General features: G+C 33.7%; 2 protein-coding genes across 2 annotated transcripts in view; one reads left to right on the forward strand and one right to left on the reverse strand.

Annotated features, from left to right (window-relative positions):
* Positions 1 to 4,491, forward strand: part of LOC105172498 (26S protease regulatory subunit 6A homolog) — a 5,298-nt gene extending 807 nt beyond the window's left edge. Inside the window, exons 3-10 of the mRNA XM_011093949.2 lie at positions 922 to 1,029; positions 1,359 to 1,550; positions 1,643 to 1,834; positions 2,791 to 2,909; positions 3,053 to 3,140; positions 3,471 to 3,590; positions 3,743 to 3,883; positions 4,162 to 4,491. Coding sequence (XP_011092251.1) covers positions 922 to 1,029; positions 1,359 to 1,550; positions 1,643 to 1,834; positions 2,791 to 2,909; positions 3,053 to 3,140; positions 3,471 to 3,590; positions 3,743 to 3,883; positions 4,162 to 4,239 — 1,038 coding nt within the window. The 3' untranslated portion in view covers positions 4,240 to 4,491. The remainder of the gene's footprint in view (positions 1 to 921; positions 1,030 to 1,358; positions 1,551 to 1,642; positions 1,835 to 2,790; positions 2,910 to 3,052; positions 3,141 to 3,470; positions 3,591 to 3,742; positions 3,884 to 4,161) is intronic.
* On the reverse strand, positions 7,191 to 9,902 carry LOC105172499 (cytochrome P450 710A11-like). Its single transcript, XM_011093950.2, has one exon. It carries the CDS (start codon positions 8,931 to 8,933, stop codon positions 7,443 to 7,445), a length of 1,491 nt encoding a protein of 496 aa, XP_011092252.1. The 5' UTR covers positions 8,934 to 9,902; the 3' UTR covers positions 7,191 to 7,442.

The raw sequence follows: 17,431 nt of genomic DNA on the forward strand, positions 1-17,431 counted from the left end.
CAGTGGTTGCAAAACGGTGTAAAACTCAGCTGAATTTTGGTCATGTAATATTGTTATTTAGGGTAAGGATTGGATTTGCTTAATTTTGGATGGTTATATTTTGATAAAGTGGGATGCTCAAAGTTGGAATGAGTTCTTTGTTCTGCTTGAGAATTAACAGGCAATATTGACGTCTTCCAGTATATGCATCATCTGCTCATCAGTTTTGCAGTTGAGTCTTATAACATCTGTGTAATGGTAGTGGAGGTGGAGTAATGTAGCTTTTGGGGGAGATCATTGTTGGCATGGTTTCAGCAGGTGCATAAAGGAAATGGAATTTTCTTTTCTTGTTACCTTGTGATTGTGGAAGGTGATGTTTGTTACAAGGATGCCTTGGAAGGTCGGTTTAAGTGACAATTAATAGCAGATCAGTTCCTTTAAGAGTTATTTTGGTTCTGCTTATTAAAGCTACATACCTCTTCAGGTCTGTATCATCTCTTATGATGTCTGGTCTATGCATTTCTATGCAAGTTCTGATCATAATATTTCAAGGTAGCTTTCCAATCAGCTCAGCGGTAGCTACACAAAAGAAGATAACGGGACGTGGTACAGAGGAGACCTTGTGAGACTTTCCCTTACCTGGGAGGTGTCAGCATAGATTGATTGCCTGGAGAGCCTATAGTCTCTAGCCCTGTACAAGTATAGAGTATTCCCGGCTTTCTGTACTTAATTTCTGTATTACCAGTAGCCTTCCCCACCCTACGGAGCGCAGTTCTGGATATTGCCATTGTAGGAGTAGGCATAGGTCAATCATAGAATGTGCTTCCTTGGACTTTCTCTTTCGAAAGGGGTTCAACGGACTGTGTTATGTGCAGTACAGCCTGTCATGTTATCATGGAAATGGAAATAATGTGTTCTGCTTCTGTTATCAATTTTTGTCAGATTTTGGAAATGAACCCAGAGGAAGAGGCTGAGGAAGATGGTGCGAACATTGATCTTGACTCGCAAAGGAAGGGTAAATGTGTGGTGCTAAAAACATCCACGCGCCAGGTAGGACAGCATATTGCCATGCATCTCTACTTCTTCATATGCCCCCTCCCTTCTTGTTGAGAATGATACTGGAAAATGTCCAAACATTTTCTGTCTTTAATTTAATCTCTTTATATATATCCTGTGGTACATCAAATCAAAATTTGGTACCAGTAGTTGAATGTATTACTCAATTCATTCGCTTGATGCATAGTGGGAATCTTAAAGCAATGCGGCTTTAGAATGTATGCTTTGATCATGCCTAGTCTCTGTACTGGAAAGTGGAAACTGGAGTTCTGCTCTTTATGAAACCCACGAATACATCTAAAGATACTATGTGTCAATTGCAGACAATTTTCCTGCCTGTAGTAGGTCTGGTTGACCCTGATAAGTTGAAGCCCGGTGATCTGGTTGGCGTGAATAAGGACAGTTATCTAATCTTGGATACTTTGCCATCCGAGTATGACTCACGTGTCAAGGCTATGGAGGTTGATGAGAAACCAACTGAAGACTACAACGATATTGGGGGCTTGGAGAAACAGGTAAGTTAATCCCTTTAGATCAATTGATACTCACAATTGCTTAAAATATCTGATACATATATTTCTTTTTGCAACCTCTATGATTGTTGCAGATTCAAGAATTGGTTGAGGCAATTGTATTGCCCATGACACACAAAGAGAGATTTCAGAAGTTAGGAATTCGCCCACCGAAGGGGGTCCTTTTATATGGTCCTCCTGGGACAGGGAAAACCTTAATGGCCCGTGCATGTGCTGCGCAAACAAATGCTACTTTTCTGAAGCTAGCAGGCCCACAGCTTGTACAGGTATAGTATGCTGAATGTTTTCTCTCTAATAATTCTGATACTTCTCCTCATTTGGCTGGGGGGATGTGAATGATGTTGATTTCAAATATCTTATACTCTGCCTCTCAGTTAATGTTGTTAGTTGTTACCATGTGATAAGTGCCAATGGTTTGTTTCCTAGACCGAAGAGCACCAGAGTCGACATTTTATCTAAAGCTAAATGTTATAGTTGAAAAGTGATACTTTCTTGAAATCAGGTGAATGTTGACAAGGTATTGTCTTTTGTCATCTTTGAGGGTCTGCTTGTGCAGAGTCCTTCACTGGTTTCTTGGCACAGACTGATGGTTAAGCCCTTAGCAGTCTCTAAATCTGTTAGTATAGTAGAATTGCTAACTTGGTGGAAGGTTGGGTGGGAGATCATACTTTGGTGTGAGGTCCACCATGATTCATCCCATCAGAATTTTCAGCCACGATCACACGTCTCATGACATGGTTGATTTTGTCAGTCCCGGAAGGTATACTGGATATGGCAGAGAATGAGATGATGGAGATGTATGAGTTGCAGTCAATGGCCTAACTTGGTCATATCTGTAACAGCTAGATGTAAAAGAGCAAATATTAAACTGAATACATTTCCCCCAAATTTGATTGGATATGATCGTAGTTGCACGTATGCAAGTCTATCAGTGCTCTGTCTTTCAAGCAACCACTTATTCTTTCATCATTGGCCTGAAGTGACCTAAATCTCGATGAGTCTCACCTTTGCATGGTTTTGATTCCATGACCTAACATTCACAGCTGAAATTCTTGCTAGTATTATCACCCTTGCGATGTGCAATATTTACTTTTGATATTGGTCTAACATGAGCATGTGGAATATAATGATGAATCTCCGGCTTATTTAGCTTTGTTATTTGCTTTACTTAAGATTCTATGCTACTTTCTTATACTGATATTCCAACTTCTTGTCTACTTAGATGTTCATTGGTGATGGTGCAAAACTTGTTCGTGATGCTTTCCAACTTGCCAAAGAAAAATCTCCTTGCATCATATTTATTGATGAGATTGATGCTATTGGTACAAAGCGGTTTGATAGGTGCTCATCCAAATTGCAGTTTGCTTGATTTTCCATAAAGCCTGTACAAGTTTTTGGACCTTGAGGTTCTTAAGGATTTGGATAGAATGACGGCTATGATGCCATGTCTATACTGATAAGCGTCGATGCTTTCTATTATGCAGTGAAGTTAGTGGGGACAGAGAGGTGCAAAGGACTATGTTGGAATTGCTCAATCAACTTGATGGTTTTAGCAGTGATGATCGGATTAAGGTTCTCATTGGCTTCTTTATTGCATCTTCTTTTAACATTTGTCTATTATGTTCTGGGTAATGACGTATTCTGCAGTATAAGACTGATATTTTATCATAAATTGTTACAACTTTATTGGTACTTTCTGTTGTTGTTTAACCTTTGATGGGAGGGATGTAGTATATGCTATCATTGTAATATCTTTGAGCCCACAGCAATAATGAATCTAATCTGCAGTTACTTTTACCTGTTTTGCTGTGAAAGTGCCTACTATGCCGGTTCATATCTGGTTACTAATAGCTCATGTTTTTAACTACTTTTTGTGGTTTCTGATTCTCTTTTTCTGTTCAGGTGATAGCAGCAACAAATCGAGCAGATATCTTGGATCCTGCCTTGATGCGTTCTGGTCGGCTGGATCGTAAAATTGAATTTCCCCATCCAACTGAGGAAGCAAGAGCTCGCATTTTGCAGGTAGACCTTCTAGTTGAGGACTTATAAAGTTGTAATGTTTGAGTTTGGATTTAATGGTGTTGCTGGTTTCTGAGTTCAGGGTGATATCCAGTTTTTAAGGGATGACAATCTTTTATTTGTACCTGCAACTTAGATATTTTCTTTTATTGTAGATCCACTCCAGAAAGATGAATGTTCATCCAGATGTCAACTTTGAGGAGCTTGCTCGCTCCACAGATGACTTCAATGGGGCTCAACTTAAAGCTGTTTGTGTGGAAGCAGGCATGTTAGCACTTCGTCGAGATGCCACTGAGGTGTTTCTCTCTCTCTCTCTCTTTTTGTGTGTGTGTGTGCGCGCGCGCGCATGCTCTTGTGCTTCTATCGCAAACACAAATTGTGCTACTGGCTGATGGAGTTGTTCTTTTCTTTTCTTGCCTTTTACACCTGGAGCATGATGTTTCACTAATCCTGGAAGAAGTTGGCAAAAGTGTTGCTCCGTTCCGTTTTCTTTTGTTTCATTTCAGGTTGCTGATCTATAACTATTGCTCTAAAATCTGCCTTCTTTCCACAATTTTCAATGGTTTTTTTCCAGGTAAACCATGAAGATTTCAATGAAGGCATCATACAAGTTCAAGCAAAAAAGAAAGCCAGCTTGAATTACTATGCATAGGTTTTAAATGCTATGGGTGGTGCAACGCCGTATTTATGTACTACACGATCGACCTCATGAAGCACAATCTACTTTGTTTTGGTGAATCGACTTTTCTAACCGACTTTTCTAACCATAGCTGTAATTGCTTGAGAATCCCGTCCTTCACCATACTTGCAACAAACAACTCTAAGGTTGCTGCTACCTGTTTCCTGTCGTTTCAATTACTGTGTTATTATATGCTAGTTGATTGTCGATACTCGATTGGGTTTATCCAGGATGTGGTGTGGTCTAATAGACTAGCTAGTCCCAGAAATCACCAAGAATATTGCATTATACGCTTAGGATAAGCTCAACTAATTATTATATGTAGTTAGATGATTTTAGTTGGTACTTTGGACATGAAAATTTCAGTGGATAGAGAACATAGTTTCATTATCAAATTTCAAAAAATACACTTAATTAACTTTTATTTATATCCATCAACATTATTTATTGCATTTCATAATTTTGAATATGGTCTTTAAATTTATTCTTATTATATTGATTAACATTCATTGATATAAATACTTAAATAAACTTTATTATATTATTTTATGTAATTCAATTTATAAATTTATAAAAAAAAAATTGCATATGATTTTGGTATTGATATCTAAGTAAATATATTTATGAACAAAATTATTTATTTCTTAGGAGTGATGAAAAATTAGTAAAAACAAATTTGACCATGGTAATTCTGAACACACTACATGAGCATTTTTATCAATTAAGGATGAAAAGGTAAAAATTCACAAAAAATCCGTTAAAACAGGACATTTAGCGCTGAATTTATTAAAACAGGAAGGGGGTTTGATTTTGGCTATTTTATGAGAATGTAAAAGGGTAAAATAGAATTTATCATTAAAATTTTAAACTTTATCTTTGCAATGATTTATTCATATAATTCAATTAATTAATACTAATTAGTGATTTTCTGTTATCATAATTCACACGCAAGTATTATTTCTAGATTTGATTTTGAAATTAAAATCCTTTAATGTTTGTAGATGTTCTGCTCACTGTAAATTTGTAAAAAACAATTTATCAATATTGATGCACTGTCATTTGAAAAAAAACATCAATTAACTTTTCCATAATTTAAAAATCTTATAAAACGTAATTTTAATCATAATTAGATCAAACCCCTGCATAGTATGGATCACACAGTAGTTAGATAATTAAAAGGGATAATTATATTTACACTCCCTGAAGTATGGTCTGTTACACAAATCATTCCAGTCTTTTGGATAATCACATACACCCATGAAAAATGTTAACATCATTTACATAAACCACATTTGTTTTTTAAAAAATTACGATGCATCTCGAAAAAACGTCAACGCTATTACATAAACTACCCTTATTTTTTAATTGGTACAGGAGGTTTTTATAGCCTACACTATTACAAAAGAGAATTTTATTATCGTATCAATTTTTGAATACCAAATAATAGTAATTTTAATATTTCTTAACGGATTTACTAAAATACCTCTCTAAATTTTATATTTTTAAGCTAATTTTTCAATAAAAGTATTAATTATTTATAATTTTTAAGTACTTTTGCAGACTCATTGAGCGTACCGTGCACCGATAGCTGTACAAAAAAAAAAAATTTATATAAACAGACCATAAATTAAGATTGTAGATGTAATTATTCCTAACGAATAAAAATGTCGAACATTACTATAGTAGCATAACTACTCCTATTGAGTATTTGTACTTAAATATTAAGGGAGAGCATTTGTTTGGTGTCTCTCGTTTCTTTGGTATATTTTTTCTACATTTATTTTATTCTTTTAAAATTTTCATCTAACTTTCTACTCCAATTATCTTTTGATACATCTTTCCATTTCTTTAATCTCTTTTTTGTCATTATTTTCTTTTTAAATCTAATATAAACTTATTATCTTGTATATATTTTATTAAATAATAAATTTTTATAAATACTTTATTTTAAATGATATTTATAAAAATTACACAAACATAACATGTGTCACAATTTGCAATAATAGGGCATCCCCCACCACATCATTTGATGATAATGACCCATTAACAACTCTCATGTCCTTTCACCCTTTCCACTATTTCAAAATTTTATTTTTATTTTTTTTTGAGACAATTGATTAATACATAATTCGATCAATAAATTCATATTATAATAAATTCATAGACACAATTATTCAAGCAAGGGATTGTTGGTGTAAAGTTTCTCACTCACGCGTGCATGCGCACACACACACACATATATATATATATATATTGAAGTAAGAGAGGTGAATTATAATTAATTGAAATAAATTGGTTACAATCATTCATATCGGATATCAATATACAACGAAGACCATTACTACAATCAAACACTGATAAATAATATCAAATACAACATCTACTATTAGAGTAGAAACAACATACCTATTATTCAGTAGACACAACATCCCACTTATAAGACGGAGTTCAAACCATACCCTCAAAAATCATGAGGATTTCAACTTCGTTAATTGAAATAAACATCATTGGTTATATATTACACGTAAAATTATAAAATTTAAAACACTTAATATTAAGTTATGACAATAAATAAATAAATAAAAAAAAAGCAATGATAAGTGATTGTGATAGCCAGAGAAGCAATGCCAACCAACGGCAATATGAAGACAAATTGCCAGTTAGATGCCAACTTATTATTATACACAAATTGCAAAGACACAAATTAATAAACAATTTCACAACCCATAATTATTTTATTCCTTTCAACAATCAGACACTAATTTTAACTTTTTTTTACAACAATAATTCCTCCCACACAAATTCCCATCTAATTTCTTTTATTCAAATTAAATTTGATTCAACCAAATTAATCAAATAATAAATATAATTGGTGCTTTTTTTATAAATTATATACCAATCACATGACAAGTATGATTTGTCACTTTTCTTAAACTTCAAACCAATCACACGACAAGTTTATTATATTTATCATATAATTGATTCTGATTTGACCAAATCAATTCGGATTAGAATTTCCCACCCAATCAATTCTCTCTCTCTCTCTTTTTCTTTTTTCTTTTTTTTTTTTTCTCTCGAGATATTGTACACTTATTTTTTTGTGTCATTGACACTAACACCCCCAACAAACAACATCCACATCCAACAAAAGAATCAAATACAAAGGGGTATTCCCGTCATTCGAGAGAGGGGAATTGGGTGCATCTCTGTGAGAGAGATACCCTGCAGTCGTCCTTAGGAACGATCGTGGGGACGTAAGAGATTTCATCACAGCCGTCCATTCTGTCCCTCTTGAAATTGACCAACGTGGCGAACATGGCGATGAACAACATCAGGTGATTAATAGCGTACCTCTGCCCCACGCACTGGTGGGCCCCAGCCCCAAATGCTAGAAAGTTCTTTTTGTAGACCCGGTCCTCCTGCCTCTCCTCCGTGAACCGGTCCGGGTCGAACGCCTCCGGTTCCGTGAACCCCTGAAAAGACGAGTCAAATACAGATGGAAAGACGATTGTGCCCTTTGGAATTACGTAATTCTCTGTCAATGGAAAATCCACCCCGGCGATGTGTGGAACCATTGTCGCCGGAGCTCTGATCCTCACCACCTCACGCGCCACCGCCTCTGTGTACTTCATCTCCCTCAGCTTCTCGCCGGTGATAATGGAGCCGTCTTCCGGCACCCAGTACTTAGCCACCTCTTTTCTGACTTTGTCAAGAACATGTGGATGAGAATCCAAATAAGCCACCGCCCACAGTAAAGAAGAAGTTGAGGCGTCTTGTGCGGCGAACAAGAAGTCAAACAAATGACCGCCGATTTCTTTGTAGCTATATTCATACGGCTTTTCTGATAATTCCCTCAAATTATCTTGCATCCAGAAGTCAATCAGGCATGTCGGTTCTTCGCCGGATTTCATCCTCTTCTCGCTCTCCTCCGCACAGCCGGCAAGCGTGTCAACGAGTCTCTGCACAGCCAACCTCGCGTTTCTGAAGGCGAACCCCGGTAAATCGATGGGGAGCTTCATCAAGCCGACGTTGAAGAAATTGTAATCTTCATTGAACCTTTTACGGGACTCCTCGTTTAAGTAAGGGCCCACGAAAACCGTTTGTGAGGTTTCCAAATTCATGTTGCGGCATAGGATGCGAAGCGGGATTGACTTGCCTTTTGAGGTATTGCACCAGGACTCCAGGTGTTTGAGAATAATCCGCTGTTGGATATTGGTGTAAGTTTGGAGTGCTTTGGGGGTGAAATTGGGGGCAATCCGGCGACGCAGGTCTTTATGTTCCTGCCCAAACATGTAGATTAAGTTGTGCTCGCCAAAGAGCTTCTTGCCGAAGGGGTGACCGACGAGGTGGAAGGCGTCGGGGCGGACGTTGGCGAAGATTTTGTGGGAGAGATCGGTGGAGTAAATGTAGAGGATGTAGCGTCCGATAATGTAGTTGGCGGAGATACCTAAAGGGGTGGACTTGGCGTAGGAGGATTGGAGGTCCCAGAAACTGGTCGGATTTGTGACCAAGGAGATGACGTTGCCAATGAAGGGGAAAACAAGAGTTGGGCCTGGCAAGAATCGTTTCTTCTTGAGGTAGGAGATCTGCTCAAGGAGGAGAACAAGAGCTAATACAGAGACGAAGTAGGGAATGTAGGAGGTAAACATACTCCATGTGAGTTCCATTTTCACTTGCTTTTTGATTGTTTTTGTGCTTGGCCGAAGGAAGGGGAGATGAGAGGTGGGGGGAGTGGGTCGGTCGATATAAGCAACTTGAGAAGAGAGGTGGGAGGTGGAGGAGAGTGGGTCAATGTAAGTAACTCAAAACTTGGGAAAGTATGCTATGCATCTAGAAATATTTGATCGGTCTTGTTCAGAGATTTGGTGATGAAGGAGGACTGGACTGGGAGTTGGAAAAAGTAAAGAACTGTTGAAAGGTTGAAAGTTGGAGTTGGGAAATGGGGGGTGAGAGTGTTGGAAGTGAAACTTTTAGCAACAAGTGGCGAACTCAAGTTGGGTGGAGTTGTCGGGGCTTGTGCTGTCTTAATCGGCAGCATGTATTTGGATGAGGGGAGGCACAGGCACAGACACAGACACAGACACGGACAGACATACTCCCAGCTCTAGCTCTAGCTCATGCTAAATCGTGGGCTGGTCTGGTATGAGTATATACTGGGCGTGGTCGTGTTTGTGGGAGTAATAGGTATAAGCAAGGTTTTATTAATAATGGAGAATTTGGTCCAGACAAGTCGACAGTAATTAAGTAGCCTTTGATGTATGCTGTGTGCATTCCAGCTAGTCGTGGTCGTGGTTAATTGCAGTGTTGTTGGGCTAGCTTTGTTAGTGGCCTCTGCTCAGAGTGTGTGCAGTGCAGGGGGGATTTTTGTCTTTGTGTGTTTGGCTTGTGATGGTAGTGTGGTTTGCTTTGAAAGTCTTCCGAGAGAGCTTCATTTGTGCCTTGATTGCACCGTTCATTCTTGGGAAGGCAAGGCATAGCTGATGGCTGTCGGCTCGTCTGCACCAAACTCTCAAAACTCCTGGGAAATAAGTGATCCATGTGCAAAGCTCAAACCATGTGTCAAACATGCAATCTTAATCTTTATTATCCCCCATACCTTCAATTTTTTAAGGGTAAATTATAGTGGGCTTTCACGATATTTGTCTCGATTATAAAAATATTCTCATTGTTTGAAAAATTATAAATATTTTTTAAAATTACAAATTACCCATTACAACGCGCTGTCATAATAAATTTCAGAAAAAAATCTTGTGTTGCCTCTCATTTTCCACCATAAAATTTCAAATCTTGTTCATTTCTTTTGAATAATCCACTATGTTCTTAAGATAAGAAATGAGATTCTAGAAACTCAAAAGTAAATTTTTTTTAAATAAAATAAAATAATGAAGATTCTTTAACATGCGTTCACTTTTTGATCGAAAATTTCATCTGAAAGTGATCTAATGTGATAACTTGCAAAATTCACGTAATTGATATGAAAAATTGAAATTAAAGAAAAAGTTCAATTAAAATTAAGTACGAAAACGATCATAATTCGGAGTGCAAAATATTTCTTTTTTATCCATTTCTTATATTTTAGGATCAATTTATGAGCTTGGTAACTTTCTAATCATCTACTATAAGAAAAATATAATATTATTGAAGATATTGGGATTATATATTGCTAATTATATATATATATATAGAGAGAGAGAGAGAACAACTATTGCTTAATCATAATGCAATTTCTCAAATTTAATAGTGATAATAATTGTGCTTAAATTGTCACTATTAATAATTAGTAGTATAGATACAGCTCAACTGTATTCACCATTATTATTATACATTGTTTACTTAAATCCCCACTATATATATGTTATTACTTTATAATAATTATAAAAAGATTGTGATTAATTATTATACATAGTGTTTTGATCTAAGATTTCAATTCTTTCGTGTTTCAACAGTAACATATTGTTCCATGGAGCTAAGGTCCAAAATATGGAAGAAAGAAGCGTTTCCACCACTCTACCACCCAATTTATATGAATTCAATTTTTATTTTATACGGGAAAAGCCATCTTTTTCTTAACAATGTCTTTATCATTTGATCCAATAGTGTTCCGTTAGATAGAAACAGAATATTATTATTTAATATATATATATAAATATCACTATCATGTCATCATTAATCTCATTTTATTATTATTGTACTTTCTATATATATAGTAATTGAAAAAATAAATGAGATTATATTATTATATTAATTGGAAAGTAATTTCCACTTTAAAGACAAAAAAAGTACAATTTTGGGAGTGGTGGGGAAGGAGATGGAGGTAGCATGTTTGAAGCAAAAACATGAGGTAAAACAGAAGTGTTTGATTGGATAATAAAAAGCTGCACATGATGTCTTAAATCAGTATAAGATCATGAAAAAGTTTGATGACGTGGCTATTTATCTTATTTTATATGAATTATTGTGAATTGATGTATTGTTCAATTTATTAAGTGGTTAATATAATAATAATAAAAAAAATTAGAACAAAAACAAGAAAAAAAAAGTGTAAAAAATTATTAATAGCATAACCACCCCTAGTTTTTGCGATAATAGGGCATCCCCACCTACCACATGATTTAATGATGGAGACCAATTAACAACTGTCCTTGCAGCTTTTTTGTTGGTTTATTTTGATAACAGTTGAGAATGCATGACTCTGTATAAATAGGAGTGACAATTGGACCCGATCTTAAAAAACTCATCTTGGGTCCACTCATCGAGATCAAGATGTGTAGTGAGTTCTAAAAATTAAGAGCTTGTTTAGTTGTATTTTCAATGAGATTTTTTCCACTTTTCACTGTTTGGGTAGGTGAGAATTTGTTTGGTCAAGTCATTTTTAGTGAAAATGCATTCCTATTTTAATTCTCAATTTCAAATTTATATAGGCCACATGGGCTTGTCACATTAAAAATACATATACCTATATTTAACATTCTCACACCTATATACCTATATTTAGAAACAACTAATCCAAACATATTCTCAGTTTTCGCACAAAAACTAATAAAGCATTTATACACATTTTCAATTGTTGGAAACTGAAAATAAAAATGAAAACACAACCAAACGGGCTCTAAGATTTTATATGGGTTTTGGACGTGTCTCGGATCCATGCAGACCCGTCCTAACAGTATTTATTTAATACACATATATATATTTTTATATATTTTCGTATAAAGTTAGGTACTTGTTCAACAACTACTGAATTAAAAAGTTTGTCCCACAATGCTCAACGAGGAAGAAGGTGGAGGAGTTGTTACTGAGGTGTAAATTTTCGCCTTCAACTTTAATTAATCGAATAATAGATCATATTTTGTGAGTAACATGTTTTTATCTATAATTGACAAACTAAGGTTGCCCTAAATTTATTTTGGCATGTCAGTATATATTTTTAACTTGAAACTATTTTCATATGTTGATTGCCAACAAAGCATGCCATTATTTTTTAATTAATTTAAAAATATAGATAATTTTTGGATTGCAATCAATAAATTTATATATATACGCAGGAACAGATGTCATCGTTACTAGTATTATTGGAGAAGACCCTTTTGTCGTTCAAAATAATTTTGATCTGTTATTTTTTAATTTTTTTAAAATTAATTTATTTATTTTAACTTTCCGACTCATCATTATCTTCCAAAATAGTATTTGCTTTTTTTTTTTTTTGTATCTTGCATTTTTATGTCATATATTATCTTGTTTTATATATTTTTAGGTAATTTTTAATTTTATAAAAATTAAACAATATAAGTTATTTTTAAAAATTATATATATGTATAAAATGTGCTACAATTATTAGTTGATAGGCCCTTAAGTTTGTATTTAAAATAATTTTAATCCCTTAAACTTATTTCTTAACTTTAGTATCTCTAAACTTTACTTTTTATCTAAATTCTATTTGACCATTTTTTGCTGAAAATATGGCCGAATTTTGATTGTTTAGAGAGTAAATAGTTAACTTAAATTTGATTTAGTCACTTTAGTCGCACAAGTTTGTAAAATTACCAATTCAGTCAATTTTTTGAAGAGTTGATACCTAGTTATTGAAGTCAAACATGAAAATCGATAACCAGTTCCATACCTTAAATTTTGGTCGGAAGGTTAAGCGGTGGAAGGATCGTATTTTCATGGTATGCTTAGCTGATAGGTTCTCTCAATTTTTATCGATTTTCTAGTGTTATAAACTATTGCTAAATGATCACTCATAATAACCAACACTCTCCAATAAGAGGTTATTACGGGTGGTTTTTAATGGTGATTATTAATCTAGTAGCACATGAGTTGTCGAATAAATTGTATATGTGATACAAACACAGTCTAGTTAAAGGTGAACCTAAAGGATGAAATACAAATTCTTAACAGAATTGGAGAATACTAGGGTGGTAAATGGGCAGGTTGGGTTGGGTTTGGCTCGAGCCCGAACGGATTGGATTTAAAATGGGTTGGGTCGAAAATGGCTCCAAATGAGTGGGTCCAAAAGGGGTTGGGTTGCGAATGGGTTAGGTCGGGTTGTATAAATTATTTATTAATTTGAATTTAAATATTTCAAAATTTCACACAATGAAAAGAGAAAGGATCATATTTGAACTACTTAAATAGGTAACAACTACTTGTAATACAATACGACTAAATTTGTATCGCATGTCATTTCTGACTAATGACATGTACATTAAGACTCATTTGCTAAATCATAAAGTAAAAACATCTACTGATATCTAACAAAATACTATATTTTATCAAAATAATTCATAAGATTTTGGATATTCATCTTGAATGACACCAAGTCGTGCAACCGAATTCTCTATACTTGTTGAGAGGCAATTTTTGTAGCACCCCCTACTCGCTACATCCAATTATTACTATTTCATCCTTTCTTTAATCAGAACTCATTTTATAAGTAATTCTCTTTCAACCCGTAAAATAAATTCTAATTTATCAATATAATATATATATCACAAAAGGCATTAGATACCACCAAAAGTTTATATTTACCCTCACTAGATGTCCTCATATATATAACCTCAAGAAAAATCATACCACAATTTAAAACACAAATCTTGATAAAAGATCAGAATATTTAACAACCCAACAACCAAAAACTCCGGCTTCAAATGTTTCGTTGACCCACCTAATAAAGACCACGTCACAGCTCGAAGTCCGATGTGGCTAGTCAATGTGCCTATCTCCTGAAAAGTACATGGCAAGGAATGAGTTGTCTACTCAATAAGTATAACTAATTAACTTCTATATATATATGCACAGGCAATGATTCACGTACATACAGTCACATCGACAATAGTCATTCATCATATAGTAACATCAGATATAAGCAGTAATACATACTCACAACTATAAATCAATCCATGACATAATATTTTGATGTTATCGTTTATTAGCTAAGGGCCCCACTTACTCTAATTGGAGTACATCAGTCAATGGTTTCGCCAGCCAATCATATCATATACAGCACAGGATACCCGTTGTGTGATATCCCCACACTTTTTTACTTCAGCTGTGTAGCAATATCCGCATAGGACATCACAACAAACATTATATCCCCACACCACCCCAGTGTGTAGCTAACAGCACAAGATATTCCCCGCTGCCCGGAATACCCCGGTACCCTACGGGCCATGGTACCTAGCTTAATTCATATGTTTTTGATATCATATTATCATTCACATCATCATCAATCACATTTTCATAAATCATTTATTGTGTTTCCAACTAGGTAAACATCATCTTTTATCTCAATTCACGATCATCATTCTATTCTTTATAATAATTGCTTTCTTAATAATAACTCCCAATTCAATTTCATACAACAATCAATTATACGATAACGTCATCATACCATTTTCACGTCCAACTATTACAACACATGACACATAGTAGCAATTCCACCGATTTTAAGGTAATCTAACAAATAATCCACAACTAATCATATAAACAATCAATATACGAAAGTCACGCATAATAATATAAAGCCAAGTCCACGTTTGCATCCAAGAAATCAATATATATAATATATACAATACTACACATATAGATATATGTATAAATCCAATTAGCTATACTTACCTTAAATTCTCAAAATGCTTCGATTCCACGAGGGACTGCTCAACCCTCTACTTTGTCGTCACGTCCTATAATAAAATATTATACGTATAATCAATATATATATATACAATGTCATAAACTCTAGATAAACTATTATATAATATTCATACATTTTCTACCAATCTTTTAATATTCTATTTATATTAAAGTCCAAACCCCTATTCCATTTTATTTTAGATAACTACACTTTCTAAGCTTCTCAATCATATAATTGATTTATCAACTAATTCATAAGAATTTATTCAATCAAACCTCATATATATTTATAACTATCATTTTTAATAACAACCGTAAATTATATTACCACTGAAACCTCATTTTCTCTCTTTAATAATATAATATTTCTTAAATATAACTTTTCGAGGCATTTCTATGAATTTTCTGTCAATTTATCGTTGCTATATAATTTAATTAAGCAACAATACATAGAATTACATATCTGGTTAATCATTCCGATGGAATTGCGTAAGTTAGCTATAGTAATAATTAAATTTGACAAATTTAATATTTTAATTACCCAATTGTATCATTTTTATAGCAAATGTGATATTTAATTTAACATCAATTTAAATAGCCAAAAGTATAAAATACTCCGATTAAGTAGTGCATCGCTCAATATAAACTATATTTAATAAAAGGACTAATTAAATAATATAATTATATAAATTAAAATCAATATTTCACACCTGAAATATTGCGGAACAGGGTATGCGAAATTATGTTTTGTAAATGTGTGTGAATGTGAAACATGTCCCACACATATATACATTTTTTTAAGTTGGGGGGGGGGGGGGGGGGGGGCCAACCCCCCCCCTTTTCGGTGCCAACTCCCCCCTCTTTTATATATTATATACATATATTTATATATTATTATTATTATTATTATTATTATATATTATATTTAGTTTTAAACTTTTCTAAAATATCTTTCAAGTCCCTCCTATTTTTTCTAGTTAATATAATTTGCCCCCAAATATTATTATAAACCTCCAATTTAATCCGTTCAAGTTTTATTATATTCCAAATTCAGTCTATAATTCATTTATTAATTAAATTTAAATTTCTATTGATTACCAATTAGTCTCCCAATTACGTGAAAAATTCTACGAACGTCACAATTTTCATCTTCATCACCTTCAAAATCATAAGATGTAATATGAAATAAAAGAAGTCACATAAAAAAATAAGAATAAATTACAACGACCCATCTTGAGATCTGACATAATTACGAATACCCCTTATTATTCAAAAAGTTACAAATACCACACTGATATTTGATGAAATTATGTTATCTATGAATGGAAGTATGAAATTGTTAACTATGCCCTTATTGTATTTTTTTAAAAAAAAAAATTGTAAAAAGATTGAATTGGTGGATGAAAAAATTATTCACTTAGTCAATAAAAAAAATTATTTTTAAAAAAATAAATAAATTTATGATTCTTAGTCCATAATGGCATTTTGGTTAGTTCACCACAAAAAATAGATGAAAACCTAACAGAAACTCATGGAATTGAATAATTGTTAGACGTTCATTAAAATCAAATGAGTATTGTTAATTTTTCAAATAATAAGGGGATATTCTTCGTTATGCCAAATCTCAGGAGATTTTGTTGTAATTTATCCAAAACATAAAGTATATGGAAAAGAGTGTTGTGAATGTGTGTGGTGTGTTTGTGTGGTGGAGAAAGGGATCTGTGAGCTAATTGAGAAGAGAAGATTGTGGGTTTCTTTTAGTGTTTTTTTTAGTTCGACTCATATCAACCCGTTTTAAAATATAGTCTACCCCAGATTAGGTTGAATCCATGGGTCTCAAACGATCTTAACACCCCTAGAGAATACGGTACCAATATTGCAAAATACCCTAAATTATGACACAAAAAATGCAACTTTCTTGTTTTTGGCCTGCCCTTGCTGCATGACTTGACGACCACGTCCAGCTTTCATAGCCCTGACGTTAGAAATAACAACATGATAAAAAATACAAATAAAATCTATTTATTTATATTATTTCAAACTATTTTGAAAAATATGATATCAATATTATAAAATATTTTAAATTATGGTGCGTAATATGCAATTTCTCAAAATAAAAACAAAAACATATAAAAGCAATTATAAGTGGTTGTCAGAGGCATGGGGGCCAAAGGCCTAACACACAGCAATGTGAAGACAAATTAGCTAAAAACGACAAATTGCCAGCTAGATGCCAACTTATTTTAATTATATACAAAATTGAGAGACCCAATAATTACCAAAGGAATTTAGTAATAAATCATCGTTGACTAATTTAATTATTTATCAAAAATTTCAAAATAAAATTATCCTCGTTCTAGATCGAATTGATCTATGAATTTTTAGAACAAGAATCTATTACGTCACGTAACCAAACACCCTTAAGTTAGCTGATTCCAAAGATTTGCATCTTGATTTTATTTAATTATTTATTATTATGGTCATAATTTATTCGTCATAGCTGATGTTACGTACTATTGCTTTACTTGTA

This window comes from Sesamum indicum, linkage group LG10, assembly GCF_000512975.1.
Source record: "Sesamum indicum cultivar Zhongzhi No. 13 linkage group LG10, S_indicum_v1.0, whole genome shotgun sequence".
NCBI lineage: Eukaryota > Viridiplantae > Streptophyta > Magnoliopsida > Lamiales > Pedaliaceae > Sesamum > Sesamum indicum.